Consider the following 18,613-nt stretch of genomic DNA (forward strand, 5'->3'; position numbering starts at 1 on the left):
TAGGAGAGAAAAAAATAGTCTGAGTTTCTACTCTCATGAAACCTATCATCAAAAAGACCAAAAAAAAAAAAAAAAAATTTCAGTTGACCCTTGAACAAGGGTTGAACTGCATGGGTCCACTTATACATGGGTTTTTTTTCATTAAATATGTACAGTTCTACAAGATCATCTACTTTTGGTTGAATCTACAGGTGTAGAACCCTGGGTACCAAGTTCAGTTCAGTTCAGTTTAGTTGCTCAGTTGTGGCCGACTCTGTGACCCCATGAATCACAGCACACCAGGCCTCCCTGTCCATCACCAACTCCCGGAGTCTACCCAAACCCATGTCCATCGAGTCAGTGATGCCATCCAGCCATCTCATCCTCTGTCGTCCCCTTCTCCTCCTGACTTCAATCTTTTCCAGCATCAGGGTCTTTTCAAATTAGTCAGCTCTTTGCATGAGGTGGCCAAAGTACTGGAGTTTCAGCATCAACATCAGTCCTTCCAATGAACACCCAGGGCTGATCTCCTTTAGGATGAACTGGTTGGATCTTCTTGCAATCCAAGGGACTCTCAAGTCTTCTCCGACACCACAGTTCAAAAGCATCAATTCTTTGGTGCTCAGCTTTCTTCACCGTCCAACTCTCACATCCACACATCACTACTGGAAAAAGCATAGCCTTGACCAGATGGACCTTTGTTGGCAAAGTAATGTCTCTGCTTTTAAATATGCTATCTAGGTTGGTCATAATTTTCCTTCCAAGGAGTAAGCGTCTTTTAATTTCAAGGCTGCAATCACCATCTGCAGTGATTTTGGAGCCCCCAAAATTAAAGTCTGACACTGTTTCCACTGTTTCCCCATCTATTTGCCATGAAGTGATGGGACCAGATGCCATGATCTTTGTTTTCTGAATGTTAAACTTTAAGCCAACTTCTTCCCTCTCCTCCTTCACTTTCATCAAGAGGCTTTTTAGTCCCTCTTACTTTCTGCCATAAGGGTGGTATCATCTGCATTATCTGAGGTTATTGATATTTCTCCTTGATTGATATTTCTTCTTGATTCCAGCTTGTGCTTCCTCCAGCCCAGCAATTCTCATGATGTACTCTGCATATAAGTTAAGTAAGCAGGGTGACAATATACAGCCTTGATGTACTCCTTTTCCTATTTGGAACCAGTCTGCTGTTCCATGTCCAGTTCTAACTGTTGCTTCCTGACCTGCATACAGGCTTCTCAAGAGACAGGTCAGACGGTCTGGTATTCCCATCTCTTTCCGAATTTTCCACAGTTTATTGTGATCCACAGTCAAAGGCTTTGGCATAGTCAATAAAGCAGAAATACATGTTTTTCTGGAACTCTGTTGCTTTTTCAATGATCCAGTGGATGTTGGCAATTTGATCTCTGGTTCCTCTGCCTTTTCTAAAACCAGCTTGAACATCTGAAAGTTCATGGTTCATGTATTGCTGAAGCCTGGCTTGGAGAATTTTGAGCATTACTTTACTAGCGTGTGAGATGAGTACAATCGTGTGGTAGTGCAATTCGAGCATTTTTTGGCATTACCTTTCTTTGTGATTGGGATGAAAACTGACCTTTTCCAGTCCTATGGCCACTGCTGAGTTTTCCAAATTTGCTGGCAAATTGAGTGCAACACTTTCAAAGCATCATCTTTCAGGATCTGAAATAGTTCAATTGGAATTCCATCACCTCCACTAGCTTTGTTCCTAGTGATGCTTCCTAAGGTCCTCTTGACTTCACATTCCAGGATGTGTACCTGGGTACCAGGACACCAGGTACCTTGGTACCTGGGTACCCAGGGCTCACTATAAAGTTACTCCCTGATTTTCAACTATGCATTGGTCAACAACCTGAGTCCCTAACCCCCACACTGTTCAAGAGTCAACAAACACATTTACTAAGTATGATATGTGATGAGGAAATCACAGGTAGAGAAGTGGGCAGTCAGATACAGTTAACTGTGTTAGGTTTTCTGAATGTGCCAGGATCTGAGCTTTAATATTATGGGTTAGAAACCCTGGGAGGTTACAGAAACATGGGGCATACAGGAGGAGGAAAAGGTATATTTAGAAACAGGATTGAAAATTTCAGTAGCATGTGCTGCTGAGATGGCAGTAGGTACAATTCCAGATGTTTCCACTGCCAGACTCAGGCCAGACAGCAGGGTAAAAGGAAAGAACAAACATAAAATTGGGGATAGAGCCTGAATGTGGAATCGCTATTCCACTATGGCCTGTTGGACCTTAAGTAACTGAGCAGTTAGTTACTTAACCCTCATAGTGTCAGTTTCCTCATTTTACAGGGAACATAAGGATGATCATAAGGATTAAATGAGATGAGGCTTTGAAGTGATCTGCACAATTGGGAGGTGCTAAATCATGGTAGGCATTATCACTCTTGGGTTTCCCAGGTGGCGCTAGTGGTAAAGAACCCACCTGCCAATGCAAGAGACATAAGAGATGTGGGTTCGCTCCCTGGGTCAGGAAGATCCCTTGGAGAAGGGCATGGCAACCCACTCCAGTATTCTTGCCTGGAGAATCCCACTGACAGAGGAGCCTGGTGGGCTACAGTCCATGGCGTCGCAGAGTTGGACACGACTGAAGTGACTTAGCAACAACAGCATCATTACTCTTAAATCCATAAGCAATTCACCCAAATTAGTGTCAGAACATTTATAAGGCAAACACAAATGAAACTTGATACACCCATTACACGGGGTTTCAAAGAAAGCTCTTTGCTTTTTCAAACAGCCAACTGGAACCTATTTTTTAAAACTCCTAAATTAAAAGAAAAACAACGATAAATAAGAAAATAAATTGTGATTAACAGATTATAAATATATTTATTGGTAATATTATTGAGTACTGAATGCAGAGAACAGAATACAAAGAAATCATCACTTAAAAGGAAACATTAATCTTTAAAAATGCAATATATTTACATATATGTTAACCAATTTTGCACATCTGTTTAGAGTTACAAACAAATGCAAAGCTAATTCCAAAGCTTTTAATCTGAAGTGTTCTCCATTCTAATGTCCACTGTTTTTTGCTGTATTTACATCAAGTATGATTAATTGTGTTTGCAGCTAATCTAAAAGCAAGATCCTATGAGCTGACCCTGAGGCAGTCAGGTAAATCAGAAATTTCAGAACAGCTCTTTAAGACAGGATAAAGTCACATGAAAGAAAATGCCTCAATCCTAGATATATGAATGCAAGAGAAAATATTAAGAAGCAAAAAGAATCACAGAAATACCAATTCTATTCTAAATTATAATTTCTAATTCTAGCAACAATTCAATTAGCAGTAGCTTAGATGACTATGTTCTGAAAAATAAAACCATTAGTTCTTTCACCACAATTTTCTGACTATACCTAATGAATAATTATCAAGTCTTCATATCTTTTTTTTAATAACCCAATAATATGATATAAACATAGCGGAATCATTAACAAGAGGCCTTCAAACACACTGCAGAAAGCTGCAATATGGTCTGAGGGCCAGAGTTCAATTCACATAGTATTACCATTCATAACGAGTTTACGACACCTGGTACAATACTGCTCAGCGCTGTTAACTCAGAAATGCTCCATCCACTCTTTCCATCAGAGAACAACTGACATGGACAGGATTGTTATGACAATTCTAACAGGGCCTCTAAAGAGGATTGCACACAAAATGAAAAAATTATGAACTATGATGTAATCATGACAACACAGTTAGCTTATCAAACTGAATTTTTCACCATAATAATGGTACTACAGAATTACAGTGACATTAAACATCAGAAATATTTATTCCTGCTAACTACTGAGTAGAAAAAGTTTTCCAACTGTATTTTTGATGAATAGAATATCTTTGAAATAAACACTAGGGGGAAATGAAAAGTTTCTCAGTTGAAAATTCTCAAGTTCATTTTTCATAGACACTAACAACAAGCAAAGCAGCTTACAAAAAAAAAATCAAACTTATCTTAAAAACAAATAAATATAAGATCAAATCAATCATTTCTGAGGAAAATATAGCTCCTTTTCAAAAGTTCTGTTTGGTTTGTGACTAGACTTGAAAATATTAAAATAAACCAAACAGGTCCCAACAATACTGATTTGCGCTATAAAATCTGAAAAAAGCGCTTCAAGTTTTAAGCTGAAGGTTTCATTTCCCCCTACCCTACTATTCCCCAGAGAAAGTAAATAGTGAAAAGCAGCTCTTGCAAAAATAAACAAAAACAAAACAAAATTACCAACCACAACTAATCATATAAGACGAACTTTAAACATTTCACCCTAGTTGGTCTTATGTTAGGGTAAGGTTTCTGAAGCAAGGATTTCCTAGTCTCATCCTCTATCTCTCATTTCTTAGCCAATGCCACATTTTTATCAAACAAGGCTTTGCAGAGCCTTTCCTAAGAAGTCAAGCTGAGTTGGAGGTAGCTTTAGGACAGTATCCTTGACTACAGTATGTAGTTAGTTCCAACAGACAGGTTGTTCTTCTAAAAGGATTACAATGTGTAAAAATGCAAAAAGAAACAAAAGTACAGCCTTCACTGCTTTGCACTAAGACAGTTTAAGAAACTGAGAAGGAACACTGGAAAGCCAGGACACTGGCATCTATCTCCTCTCCCGGGAGCTCCTTTAATGCACCAGTTCAGGCTGGTTTTCCACAAAGGGCAGCACCCCACTCACATAGTAGGCGATGCCAAGAGACAGCAGAGCGATGACAAAGATCAAGAGCAGCACCCTCCAGAAGCCCAGATCCTCTACAAACTCCTGCCACGTGGTGCGGAAGCTGGACAGGACCCCCTCACCCTGCTGCAGGTTGGGATTGAGGAGGGAATGGCTTTCCATGGCGCTGTGGGAGAAGCAAGGGGAAAGAAAGGACATGAAACAACACATCACCCATTGCAAAAACAAGAAACCACAGAAACTGCATGGTTTAAGAAGACCAACCTTAAAATAAAAACTGACATATATATTCTAACCCATTTATGTTCTGATTTAAATACCCATTTATGTACTGATTTAAATATCTGCAAGTATTTGGACAATTTACCTTGAACCATAAATTGCTAAACAATAATGATTATGTTCCTTGGTTTAGTATCTAGAAGAGTCAAAGTTACAAGCTCCAAAACTTAGGCTATCTGATACGAAGAGCCGATTCATTGGAAAAGACCCTTATGCTAGTAAGATTGAGGGCAGAAGGAAAAGGGGGCAACAGAGGATGAGATGGTTAGATGGCATCATCAACTCAACGGACACGAGTCTGAGCAAACACCAGGAGATGGTGAAGAACAGGGAGGCTGGCATGCTACAGTACATGGGGTTGCAAAGAGCTGGACACAACTGAACACCAACAATAAAAACATCCCAACGTGAAGCAGAAGTCTTGAAAAAGGTCAAGTGAGTCACTTAGCGAGTCATCAGATACTGTAGCAAAATACATTCTGGTTATTTGCAGAGTTCAACACAAGGATTCAAAATTTGAGAATTCATGTTAAGGAAAACAAGCAAAGATGGGAAAATCTAAAAACTTGTTTTATACAGTGTGTGAATCTCAAAGGTGGATTTTTATCAATTTAGTTCAATAATCTGACCAGTGAAGGAATTCCTTCTTTAAACTGAAATACTTTAATAATGGATGCTTACTCTTCAGTCTGTTGTACACTTGGACAGGGCTAGCCATTAGAGATTCCTCTTACTAGCTTCCCCCCATTGGTTTTAGCTCTATCTTGTACAACAACACAAAATAAGTTTATTTCTCTTCTGTATAAAGGCTGAGTCTAGTTGAAAATAAGGTAGTACAGGTACCATAAAAACTATATAAGTGAGAACATGACTGCTACAAATAGAGTATATCTGACACTGGTATTCGAGAGGCTGCCCTGTGATGAGTTCGAAGCTCCCAGAGGTTAGCACCCACAATTATGTCACAACACGCAGGACCAATAACAGGGTGTCATTTAGATTAAAGCCACAATGACCATAATCATAGGTATCAGCTACTGACTGCTGTTATTATTCTTCCTAAACTTCTTTTCATATTCTTCTGACCATTTTGGAACAATGGAAACAGCACAAAACAACGTCTTAGAGTCTGGTTCATCAGGCACAAGTGACAGGTTTTTTTTTTGTAAGTTACAACTTTACTTTATTCACTGACACTGTTAACCACAGCCATTTCAGCCTTTCCTGGGATTAGTGTCTTTTCTAATCCTGGGACAATGACTTCGTAAAGGGCCAGTCTGTTTGACATCCAAACTTTTTTTATATGTTAAAAAATGTTTATCTTCTGAATAGGAGAAGACACTTTCAATGGGAATCTATAACAATACAAAAATTTAAAGAAAATTCTAGCAAGTTCAAAGATAAGATTAGAACTCTGAGAAGTTCAGGAGAGGTTAATTTTTTTTTCTTGGCTCACTTCTCTATTTATTAGAATAACCACATGTGAAGAGGCAGAAAGCACTTAAGTTTTCTATGACTACAAAGTTATCACAAACCCCAAACATCTGAGCCACAGATATTTCACTTACTCTGTTTAAAGAAAAGGCTTTCAAAACATCTGAGTTAGCTTGACACACAGGGACCCTGAACTCCATATTTTTAAATGCTTGTACTTCCTGCTCTAATAATGTCGTCATTTTGACTTACAAGAAATTTATTGACTACGTCTGATTCAGAATGCTCTCATACTCAAAGGTGTTAGATATACAAGTATCCCCCACTTTTTGAAAGTTCACTTTATGCCACCTCACTTTTAAGAAACACCTACTATACTACCTGTATTTGCTAATTAAAAGAAATCCCAAGAGGATTTTTGCTTTTCTATGAAGAAAGGTGTAAAACAAAAACAGTGTTCAGCGTTTGTCTTGCAGCAAGACTGGCACCACCAGGCTCGTTCCCCAGGAACCTCACAGCATCTCAGTGTCCAGCGGCCCCAGCCCTGAGCGGTGTTTGTGAGCACCTGTGTTTCATCTCAATCTGTTCTGTGCATCCGTTAGTAAGATGAGTCCTAAGGTAACTGCTTCTTCACTTTATGCCACCTCAACTTAAGGAGAAGGTTCCTAGGAACATCCTACTTTTGGACAGTGGGGGTGGGTGGGGACCTATAAAATGAGACTTCAGTCGCACCTTCTCTAAGAGCTCATGAAGTTCTGACAGTCAGAACTGTCTATGGTGACTTGGTCCGATGAAATATTTTTCTACTATCTAGGAAATACGTGATTCGAGCATGATGGTCTGTGTGTACAATGTGTAATTCTTTGGGTACAGTGTCATCTACACTGTCTCTGTCAGCCCATACCCAAATAAAAAGGAACTAAATTAAACTTAGGTTAAATGGTGTAGGGAAGTATTTTTCATCAACTTGATTTATAGGCCCTTAAGAAGTTATGCTATGTTTCGGGGAATTATAAGGGAACAGGAAAATACTAAATACATTCAAAATCTTGCTTTATCTCCTATTCTAGAAAAGGCTAACCATCACACAGCTAGGCCACAATGCCATGTGCTAGCCAACACCTTTAAGCTTCCCCCCCTCACTTTTTTTAAATTGATATAATTCATGTACCATAAAATCCATCTTTCTAAAGTACGTGATTTAGTGTTCTTTAGAAAATTCACAGAGTTGCAGAAGCACCTCCACTATCTAATTTCCTCTTGGTTACCCTGTAATGAACTCTGTGCCCTTCCGCAGCCACCACCCCTGTCCCTTCCCCTGCTCCTGGTAACCACCACTGTCTTTTGCGCCTGGCTTCTCTCAAGGAGCATGTCTTCAAAGCTCATCGGTGCTGCGGCACATATCAGTATTTCATTACTTTTTATAGTGGGATAATACTTCCCTGAATGGATAGATGACATTTTGCTTATCCATTCATCAACGATGGACTTTTGGGTGGTTTCTACCTTTTGGCTATTATAAATTAAGCTTCTATAAAATTTGCATACAAGCTTTTGTGTAAACATGTTTTTTTCAATTTTCTTGGGTATATACCTAAAAGTGAAATTGTTGGGTCATAAGGTGACTCTGTGTAACTTTTTGAGGAGTTGCCAGACTGTCTTCCGCAGCAGCTATTTTACATTCCCACCAGCAATGTAGGATGGTTCAAATTTTCCCACATCATTGCCAGTACTTGTTATTGTCCATCTTTCTGATTGCAGCCATTCTGTTGGGTATGAAGTGGTATTTCACTCTGGTTTCAATCTGCATTTTCCCTAATGACCAATGATGCTGCTTTTAAGCTTTTTAGTTTATGCTTCAACCACACCTTCACGACACTAAAGGGCAGGAGTAAGACAGGGCAACTAGGTAGTACATGTATTAATAATTCAACTTTTAAAGAACAAGCTTTACCTAATGCTGCAAATAATACGAATCCTCACACTAAAGCGCAATGGCAGGTATGTGAAAGAAGCAGGAATAAATATTTCACACTGCACTGCTCAAATGACTAATCACTTCTGAGTTAATAAGGAATTACAACTGAGGCAAAATAAGACATATTTCTAATACAGAGATGCCAAGAAACTGGCTAGTAACAAAATATACCAAGCAAGGTCCTGAAAATATACCAGGAAAGAGCACACCTAGAACATTTTTCATGGTAAGGAAGGCCAAAGTCATTATGAAAATAAATTTCAAGTTATTTTGGAAGCATATGATCTTTAACAAAAAACAACTCAATGTTATTAAATTTCTTACAGCATCCTGACTGCCAATCCAGAACATGCAGGTGAGAGAAGGCTTGCAGTGCACCGCTGACTTCTTATTTTATGTACTTGCCAGCCTTCGGTGATAAGTCATGAGGAGCATGCACCGTTTTAGAAGTAAAACACTAACTTCTTTGGACAATAATAAGTGTTTGCCACAAACAAAATAACCCTAAACTTGCGAGTGGAATCAGTGGTCCCAAAGAAGTGCTCGAGCAAGTCTATGAAGAGGGAGGAAAGGAATCATGGGCTCAGAGGAATCAAATTAAGGGTGAAGTATGAAAGCCAAAGATTTCACCTGGAACTCACAGAGACAATGACCCCAACAGTCTTAAGTGGACCATATGCTCCTAATTCTAAGTCCTGGTCAATCTGCTACTGAGTCAGCAGCTAATGAGGGCCCCAGTCCCCTGAAAAATCTGGGAGATTATCTAAGTTCATTATACTTCTTACCTTGCAATGTCTGGAAGGCTGAAATTCCACGGTGGTCAACCAAACTACAAGCTGGTACAACTAAATCTGGCCTAGAGGCTTTACCTGTTGAGCCCGTGATGCCAAGAGAAAAGATGACTGATTACCTTGTCAGAGCTTCCTGAACTATGTTCTAAACTGCTTTTAGATGAGAAATGATGAGATATTTGAGACCCTGTCAGTCACTCCATCTTAGCCTCAGTTACATACAGGAGTCCAAATTTCATTTGTTCCAACTCATGTTAAAGTCACGTTCACATCTCTGAATTGTGTATGTGTTAAATCTTGTCTTACTCTCCTGTTTTACTTTTCCCTTAGCACTTTAATTCCCTATCTCTGAAACTACCTTTCCTAATATTGGGCAAGTCCTTCTATCTTCCTCTGCCTTTTCTGAAATCCCATTCTTCTTGTAACCTGTACTTAAATTCTCAGACCTCTGTTTCCTTCTCTCCTGTTCGGCTCTTCTCCCGAGTACTGCCAGCTCAGCAGGCTGCCCTGCACAGCGGCTTACAGAACATTCTGTGCATGTGGGCACACAGTGCTTTCTGTTAATGGCTTTTCAGTTGTAATCTGGAGCCATAAGGACCAACAGAGAGTTCAAAGACAGTATCAAACACTTTACTTGAAAGCAAATAAATATAAAGCTGACAAAAAGTTGTCATAAAAGATTCACTTAATGTAAGACCACAAACTATAAAACTCTTAGAGGAAAACATAGGCAGAACACTCTTTGGCATAAATCACAGCAAGATCCTCTATGACCACCTTCTAGAGCAATGGAAATAAAAACAAAAATAAGTGGGACCTGATTAAACTTAAAAGCTTTTGCACAGCAAAGGAAACTATTAATATTAAGAAGGTGAAAAGACAACTCTCAGAAAGGGAGAAAATAATAGCAAATGAAACAACTGACAAAGGATTAATCTTCAAAATATACAAGCAGCTCATGGAGCTCAATGTCAGAAAAACAAACACCTCAATCAAAAAGTGGGCAGAAGACCTAAACTGACATTTCTCCAAAGAAGACATACAGATGGCTAATAAACACATGAAAAGATGTTCAACATCCCTCATTATTAGAGAAATGCAAATCAAAACTACAGTGAGGTATCACCTCACACTGGTTAGAATGGCCATCATCAAAAAATCCACAAACAATGAATGTTGGAGAGGGTGTGGAGAGAAGGGAGCCCTCTTGCACTGCTGGTGGGAATGTAAATTGATGCAGCCACTATGGAGAACAGTATGCAGATTTCTTAAAAAAAAAACAAAAAACAACTAGAAATAAAACTACCATATAACCCAACAATCCCACTAATGGACATGTACTCTGAGAAAACCATAATTTATAAACACACATGCACCCCAAAGTTCATTGCAGCACTATTTATAATAGCAAGGACATGGAAGCAATCTAGATGTCCATGGACAGATGAATGGATAAAGAAGTTATAGAACATATACAAAATGGAATATTACTCAGCTATAAAAAGGAACACATTTGAGTCAATTCTAATGAGGCAGATGAACCTAGAGCCTATTAAACAGAGTGCAGTAAGTCAGAAAGTGAAAAACACTGTGTGTATTAACACATGTAAATGGAATCTAAAAAGATGGCAGTGATGAACCTATCTGCAGGGCCGCAGTGGAGACGCAGACACAGAGAACAGACTCGTGGACTCAGCGGGGGAAGGAGAAGGCGGGACAGACTGAGAGAGGAGCACTGGAACACAAGACCACGTAAACAGATCGCCAGCGGGAATTTGCTCTTCGTCTCAGGGAGCTGAGTCGGCACTCTCTGACAACCTAGGGGGTGGGATGGTGCGGGTGGCAGTGGGGGGAGGTTCAAGAGGGAGGGGACACACGTGTACCTATGGCTGATTCGTGTTGATGTATGGCAGAAACCAGCACAGTACTGTGAAGCAATTATCCTCCAATTAAAAATAAATAAACTAAAAAAGACAAAAGAAACAAACCACAAAAAAAGATTCACTTGAAGGGACTTGCCTCTTAAAAAAATGAAATCTTAAGTACCTTTCACTCTCAGCTGTCTGCATGGTCTCTAGTTTTGAGTGAGTTCCTCTGTTAAATCCTTTTACCTCCTGTTCTTCCAATGATTCCAGCAATCGGATGACATCTTTATTCACTCCCCTGCGCTTTGCCAGAACTAGGGGTGTAGCACCTTGATGGTTGCTAGAAAGTTCATAAAAATAAGAATAGCTGTTACACTATACTGTTAGTAGCCATTTGTGGAGATCTCAGTGAGGAAGGCATGGGCCCCATTAACTCAAAATTAAAATCAGAGCAGAACTAGTGGTTGAGATGGAGCCTGAATTTTGAGTTAACCTTTTTTTTTTCTTTTAGGAAAAAGGAAAAATATATACATAATCAAGAGTAGATAAATGAGAATAAAGAAAAAAGGGCATCTTCCTAGAAACTAATTGGAAAAGTCTAGACTCTAGATTCTTTTTTTTTTTAGATTCATTCTTATCTGACATTTATGTATTTCATGAGAACAGTATCTAATTTTTTAAATGTCTAAGAACTAAAAGAAAAAGAAAAACCCAAGCTCAAAAGCAATCAAATAATCTACTTTGGTTCACCTAACCATTTAACAACAGGAGAAAGCCTGACCAACACTGAATCCTATAGTTAATTCCTACTACATTTTGTCCTATAGTAGCAGAACCATTTACTGTCTTATTCAGATTTAGGGACATTATAGCACCAATAAATTAGGTATAAAAAATGTAGCTTAAAGGTCAAGGTTTCTTTTTAAAGTGACCTGATATCGTTCCCACTCAAGAGACAAGGTATCACTAAAACAAAACAAAGAACACTACTTCTTCAAATTGTTCAGTATAAGAAGAACTCTGAGTCCAGAGAGATAATGAGGCTAGCATGGTATATTACACGACAGAAGGCAAACAAGCTTTGGAACCAGGTGGAACTAGTTTTAAATTCCAACTGCGTTAAGTCATTTAACCCAGAATTCTTGTCTCAACTATTTTGTCTATAAAACGAATACTTAAGAGCTCTTCATTCTGAAGATTCAATGAGCTAACACAGTAAACGCAGTGCCCAGGTCATAATAGATTTTCAACAAATGTTAGTTCTTCTTTTTCTCTTGTCTTGTAATACATAATTAATTAGTAGCAGAACCTAGCCACTATTTTCATAGAAAAATTTACACTGCTTCAGCACAAATCTAGAAGTCAGGGTCTTATTCCCTCACTCATTGTCCTCAATACCTTTCTGAACTTGTCACTACACTTGATCAATGAGGAAACAAAATCAATAGATTCCAAGATTAGATTACTGGTTGAGAGGCTAATGGAAAGAAGTGACGAGACTTCAAAAACCACAGAACTTACCAAATATCAATTTTGAGTCCATTGGAAACCAAGAATTGAATAGTATCCACATGGCCACAGAGATGAAGAGCTGTGTTTCCCTGATAATCAGTGGCCAGGAGATCAGCACCAAATTTATGTAACAACTGGCAGATGTCTACATTCCCTCGGGCTGCTGCAAGGTGAAGGCCTGTTCTGCCCCTGCTGTCACGAATATTTGGGTCAAAGCCACTTTCCAAAAGCCTCTTGGAGTAGTTGAATTCTCCATCAATACAGGCCTGTAGTAAGGGTACATTAGTCTGAGAAGAATCATTTACAAAAACGTAGGACATTGTTCGGATGTGGTGGATGGAATGTGCCTGTAAAGAAACATGAGGTGAGTTGAGAATCAGAGAAGCTGAACTAAATCAAGACAGTGAAGTCATTTAGAAAAGTACTATTTCTTGTCCTTCTTGGTCTCCTGCCTCTAATAAATTACTTCACCAAACAGAAACAACATCAGAGTTATCAATTATATTTTATTTTCCATTAAAATGTCTAATTTTTCCCATATCTGCTGGATCAAAATTGCAATTAAATTATCATAAAGCCCTATTTCACTTTTCATCATATAAAAAGACTGAGATATTTTAAAGTAAAACAAGACATAAGTGCTTAGATTTAGCTTTATTACGTTGTCAGAAGGTAAGTTCCTTAAACTTCAAAGAACTACCTACACACACACATACACACACAGCAGTTCTCTTTCATATATTTGTTTCTTATTGTACTTGAGATATTCTATACTGTAAAACAGAATCACGTACTCAAAAGTTAACTCAATCAGCATGAAAAAAATGATTAACTTAATTCACACTCAATAAGGACCTGCTCGATGCTGTTTGGGGCTTCCCCGGCAGCTCAGCGGGTAAAAAAAACTGCCTGCCGCTGCAGGAGATGTGGGTTCCATCCTTGGGCTGGCAAGGTCCCCTGGTGGAAAGCAGGGCAACCCACTCCAGTATTCTTGCCTGGGAAATCCCACGAACAGAGGAGCCTGGCCGGCTACAGTCCAGGGGGTTGCGAAGAGTTGGACACGACTGAGCAACTATCACTTTCACTTTCAAATGCCATTTAGAGCACAAAGGTCAAATTTTAATAGAAAGAGAAAAGCTAAGGAAAGCAGCAAACTAAATTTAAAAACCAGGCCTATCATGAAATTGAGAATGTCCATCTTTTTTACAGTATTGATCCTATTCTGCTTTGTTCTATGGTTATCTAGCTACTGATTTTGCCAAACTCCCACTGTGTGAGGATGGAGAGATGAGGTCTCCATGGGAGTAGCTGTGTCCATGCTAATATTGCACCATCTGAGTAGACTCACTTCACCAACAGGTTTGTCCACACCTCTTTCACTGACACTACCTGCCCCCAGCAATCTCTTGGGTCTCTCAGTGTGCATGCAGGTGCGTGCATCTCCACCCCACCTGCAACCATCTCTTCCTTGATTCATTTAAGAAAAAGTTAAAGCCTGACAAAAGAAACTTTACTAAGGAGATAAAGAAAAAACAAACCAAAAGAAGAAAACAGAGGCAGAGACTGCTGTGTTTGTAAAGATAGCTCCTAAGGTTACAAAAGCTTAGTCACAGATGAGCTGGCTTGTAATTTACAAGGCAAAGTCTTTCTGGAACACAGATGGAATTGGATGCTAGATCAATCTATTGTGCCTAACCTCACAGGGATTCAGGAAAGCCTGGCTCTGGAGTCTGGTGAGATTCTTGGCCGGTACTCCTTTTAGCCTGGTTTCCCACAGAGCCACTGCCCCTCTGGTCCTGGGCCATGTTAAGCTCTGCTGCTGCCTTGGGGGCAAAGGGGAGCCAGTAACACAGACTGAGGGCCTGTTCTGAGCCAGGCACTGCATTAAAGGCTTTTAATGAATTTTATTTAATCTTCCTAATAAGTCCATGGTAAGATTTACTATACTTGATTTTAGTAGGAGTCACTGAAGCATTCTAAGTCAAGGAAATGGCATAGTCTTAGTATATCATTCTTTGAGAAAGATGATTTTGTTGGCAATATAAAGAGGTTGGATCGGAGGGGCTCAAGACTGGAGACAAGGAGATCAATCAATAAGTTATTGTAGAAATCCAAGCAAGAAATGAGGATAACCTGATCTAATACAGTGGCAGAGAGAAGGGGGCATACTGGAGGGGATATCCTAGATATAATTAACACAGATATGAAGGGTGAGAAGGAGCTGTTAAGGGTAATTCTAAATAAGGGGGAAATCTGCTTATGATTAAGAATTACAGAAATCGAGATAAGATAAACTTCAGATTATGATACTAAATAATACTTTTAAAAGAAACTAACCCAATGGGAAGATGTTACTGAAAAAACAGTCCAAAATTCTCTTTCAAGGGTAATCTCCCTATTTTCCCCTATAGTATTCATTAACTGGATCATAAAAAAAGACAGAGGTATCACAAACATCTTAAAAAATTAAAATACCACGTATCAAGGATTTTTCAAGAGGTAATGTGCTTTGGTTAAATTCTCTAAGAATAGATAATGAAAAACAATCTACGTGGTGTTTTTGAACCAAAAAAACACTATGTTTTTTTGGTTCAAACACAGTAAGAATTCTTGTGGTTTTCAGACTGGGATTCTTTTGAATATTGGCTCAGTAAAAAGGGCAAGACTTTCTTGTCTACTTTTTGTGTGAGAATAGGCATGGTATATTTTGTGAGTTTCTCTGTGTCCTTAAGAAATGACTAACCTCTAAATTTAATAAGCCTGAAGTCCAACGACAGATCACATGTTTCATCTTGGTCACAGAACTGAATATACCCAAAATCAAGACCACAGTTCACTGAAGTTTTCGCATATTATGAAGAAGTCCACAGTAGAAAATACTCATGTAAGCCTTAAGACTGGATCTTTCTTTGTCACGTGACAGTTTCTCTGAATTCTTAACAAGGTTCACCAGAATATCCAGAAAGGTGCCAGCAAGGATCTACAGTAAAGAGAAAATTCGGCTATAACAAAGGACCTGCTGTTCTACTAAACCAAGACAATGTAAAGGGCCCTGTAAATACTTTCTAGAAAATCTATGGGTAAGGCGTCAACTTATGAAGTTGGCAAAGCCACTGAGGAGTAATAAAGTGGCAAAAGGAGCCCATAAACATGATCAGAAAGACGACAGAGTCTGATAATGTGCCACCAGCAGTGAAGAAAATTCACTGGATTGTGAAAATTCATTCAAACTTACTAGAATTTGAAATGCATATTCTTCACATTAGAAATGGTGGCTGCATCTCAGGTTAGCCCACCAAGGCAATTTCAGAAATAAAATGCTATTTGCAGTGGGGGGAAAAAGTAAAAACAATCCAATATTTATGTTAAACCAAATAGGTACATTTAAGAAAAACAAATTTCTAATTTGTCTTGAATGCTGGTATACTTAAATCTCCTCTGAGATTGTTCCCCCATCTTTTCTTTTCAGTGTGAAAGCAAACTGGCTAAGATCTAACTGCAGTCTTTTCCACCTGCCTGACCTCACCCCTCTCGCACCTGGGTGGTACCCTATCTCTGCGCTTTCACCGGGACCCCCTCAGGTTTCCCCTCAGGGCACTGAGAGACATTTCCAGAGTCTTCTTTTTGACCACTCTCTCCTCTTGAAGGAACATGGAAGGGAGAGAGGTTATCGACAGTAAGAATGGACCACAAAAAATCAATAGTAATTTGCTAGGCAAACATTTCTGTGTGCCAAAAATGTTCTAGATACCATGCAAAGTGGTAAAATTGGAAAGTAAAGTCTAAATTCCAAATTTATAGCTCCAGCTGAAATTCATGACTTTTACATGCTGTTATCAAGTCCCCGTAAGTAAACTTATAAAGGAAAGTAGTCAGTGGCATTTTAGGAAGCTCCCTTTACCAATGTAAGTTAGGTGGTATCATAAAGGCTATCAGTTTGAGGCTGGAAGTGAAGACTAGGGCTGACAAACTGCATGTGAGGACCAGTCCCGTAATAGTTCAGCAAATACCATGATGACACAGTAATACTCAAAACATCCACCCTTCTCGACTGTTCCCTAGTTTTCTGAGTCTGTAATACCAGTTTAGAAAAACTTCATTTATCACTGAGCCACTCAATTGATTTCCTTGAACAAATAATCTGTGTTCACCCAAAGCTTACTATTTTCTGAGTCTCCTGTCCTGCCCACTGGAGCTGAGTGTTCATGACCAAAGCCTCTAATATATTAATAAAAAATCTGCCTTTTTCAATGTTAAAATGGTACAGGGGTTATTTTGAAGTTTTTTAACATTTATATTGGGTTAGACAAAAAGTTTGCTCGGGTTTTTCCGTACAATCTTAACGAGAAAATCTGAATGAACTTTTTGGTCAACCCAACATTATGAAAAGGACAATTGCTGCTTTGTGATTGGAGACAGAATTATAGATTATATAGTTATGCACCCCTAAGTAATTCAAATGTTTCCTTAAATTCACAAGAAAGACTATTTTCTGCCAGTTTCTTTTGATATGACAAGGACCCATAAGAAAATAAAATTTGATCAAATTATAAATTTATGATTTCAAACTAAATATTATATAAATGCATTAGACTTACTTACTAGAAACCTGCCAAGAAAATGTCAAAGATCCTAAATAAATCACTGGAAAGCTATTAATAGCTTCCCCTCAAAATAATAGAAATTAATAAAAACCAGGATATATATTAACTGTCGTCCGAAGGGTGAAGAGGACTAAAGATTTTTTCAGTTAAATTTTTTGAGATAATTGACATTCAGCTTCAGCTGTAAGAAATAATACAGTGAGATCCTGTGTGCCATTCAGTCAGTCTCCCTCATGATAACATACGAGTAAAATTGTAGTACAACAAGAAGTTGTAATTCCTGTATTTTAAAATAACACTGAATAAATGAATAGGTAAGAATGTCATTTGTGTAGCACTTTAACAATTCTGTGTATCTGAAGTCTGATATCAAAGGTGGGTTAATGAGGTTTAGATTTTTTAAAGGCCTGGAGTCATATTCCTGCTATTTATTTGCCTAGTAAGCTCTCCCCTCTCCTGCCGCTTTGCCTGGCTCATGGGATCTGAGTTCCTCCATAGGACCAGGGACCGAAGGTATTCATTTTCCCCATGTAAGGAAAAAAAACAGGAAGAAATAAAGGTCTTCTTTGAGGTCATTTCTCTGGGTGCTAGAAGAGTAAGAGGTTATTTATGGAAGAATTTGTAGAACTCACCATGTGGAAGGGCTCAGCTGGAAGCCCTGGTATCTACCAAAGGGAATGTGTCATAAGAACCATTTCACAAGCATTTCACAAGCATTAACGTGTGATATCTTTCAAGACTCACGGAAGGCTGAGTCTGTCACCTTGCGAAAGGATGTGGGCATACTGGAGGCAGCCTTAGAGGTGGGCAACGCAGGAGGGAGAGAGACGCGATGCAGTCAGACTGCAGCCAGAGGCTGCTTTCAGGAGTGTACAAGACTCTAGAGGCAGCTTCCCTACAGTCAGAGGTTCAGAGGGCTTGGCTGCTCCACCCAGAATGTATCTGGAACTGGAACACCTAGGTTTGAGCCCCACGTCAGCTACGCAATAGCTATATGACTCAAGTACCCAAAATGTAAATTACCACCCTCCCGAGGCAGGGCACAGCTCTGAGACCAGCCCTCAACTGTACTCTAGCTTGCATAGAGCACTGATCCCCTGTTAACACAGCAGTTTCTAACAAGTGGGTGACCTCTAGTGGGGAATAAAGACCTCAAAGAAAGAAAACGAGAACTGGTTCCTCCTCGCAGAGGAAAAATGACAAAAACAGCCAATAGTGGGAATAGTCAAGCCCCAGGAAGTCCTCAGGTTGTTCACCATGGCCTAGTTTTGATTTCTAAGGGACAGTGTTCAACGACTGGCTCAGAGGCCAACTCCCTGGGATTGTTAGAAGCAGGACTCTGGGGGTCAGGTCTTAGAGGGCTGGTATAGCTTAGCTTTAAAACTTCCAACTCCATGCTCTATGGCACTGCCCAGGAAACTTGATGAAGATGGAATCACTCATTCTCTGGGACAAGGCTGTCACCCA

General features: G+C 39.2%; 1 protein-coding gene across 5 annotated transcripts in view; it reads right to left on the reverse strand.

Annotated features, from left to right (window-relative positions):
• Window positions 1-3,319: 3,319 nt before the first annotated feature.
• Window positions 3,320-18,613, reverse strand: part of ANKRD46 (ankyrin repeat domain 46) — a 32,005-nt gene continuing 16,711 nt past the window's right edge. For 2 of the 5 annotated variants that reach the window (XM_065902970.1, XM_065902967.1), the window contains 4 exons: window positions 15,427-15,522; window positions 12,552-12,889; window positions 11,212-11,370; window positions 3,320-4,846 (listed from right to left, as the gene is read on the reverse strand). In XM_065902970.1, coding sequence (XP_065759042.1) covers window positions 4,630-4,846; window positions 11,212-11,370; window positions 12,552-12,862 — 687 coding nt within the window. In that variant the 5' untranslated portion in view covers window positions 12,863-12,889; window positions 15,427-15,522 and the 3' untranslated portion in view covers window positions 3,320-4,629. Of the gene's footprint in view, window positions 4,847-11,211; window positions 11,371-12,551; window positions 12,890-15,285; window positions 15,387-15,426; window positions 15,523-18,613 lie in introns of those variants that run through there. The other 3 variants (XM_065902971.1, XM_065902969.1, XM_065902968.1) reach the window with 2 other exon arrangements.

The sequence above is a fragment of the Muntiacus reevesi genome, chromosome 12 (assembly GCF_963930625.1).
Source record: "Muntiacus reevesi chromosome 12, mMunRee1.1, whole genome shotgun sequence".
NCBI classification, from domain to species: domain Eukaryota; kingdom Metazoa; phylum Chordata; class Mammalia; order Artiodactyla; family Cervidae; genus Muntiacus; species Muntiacus reevesi.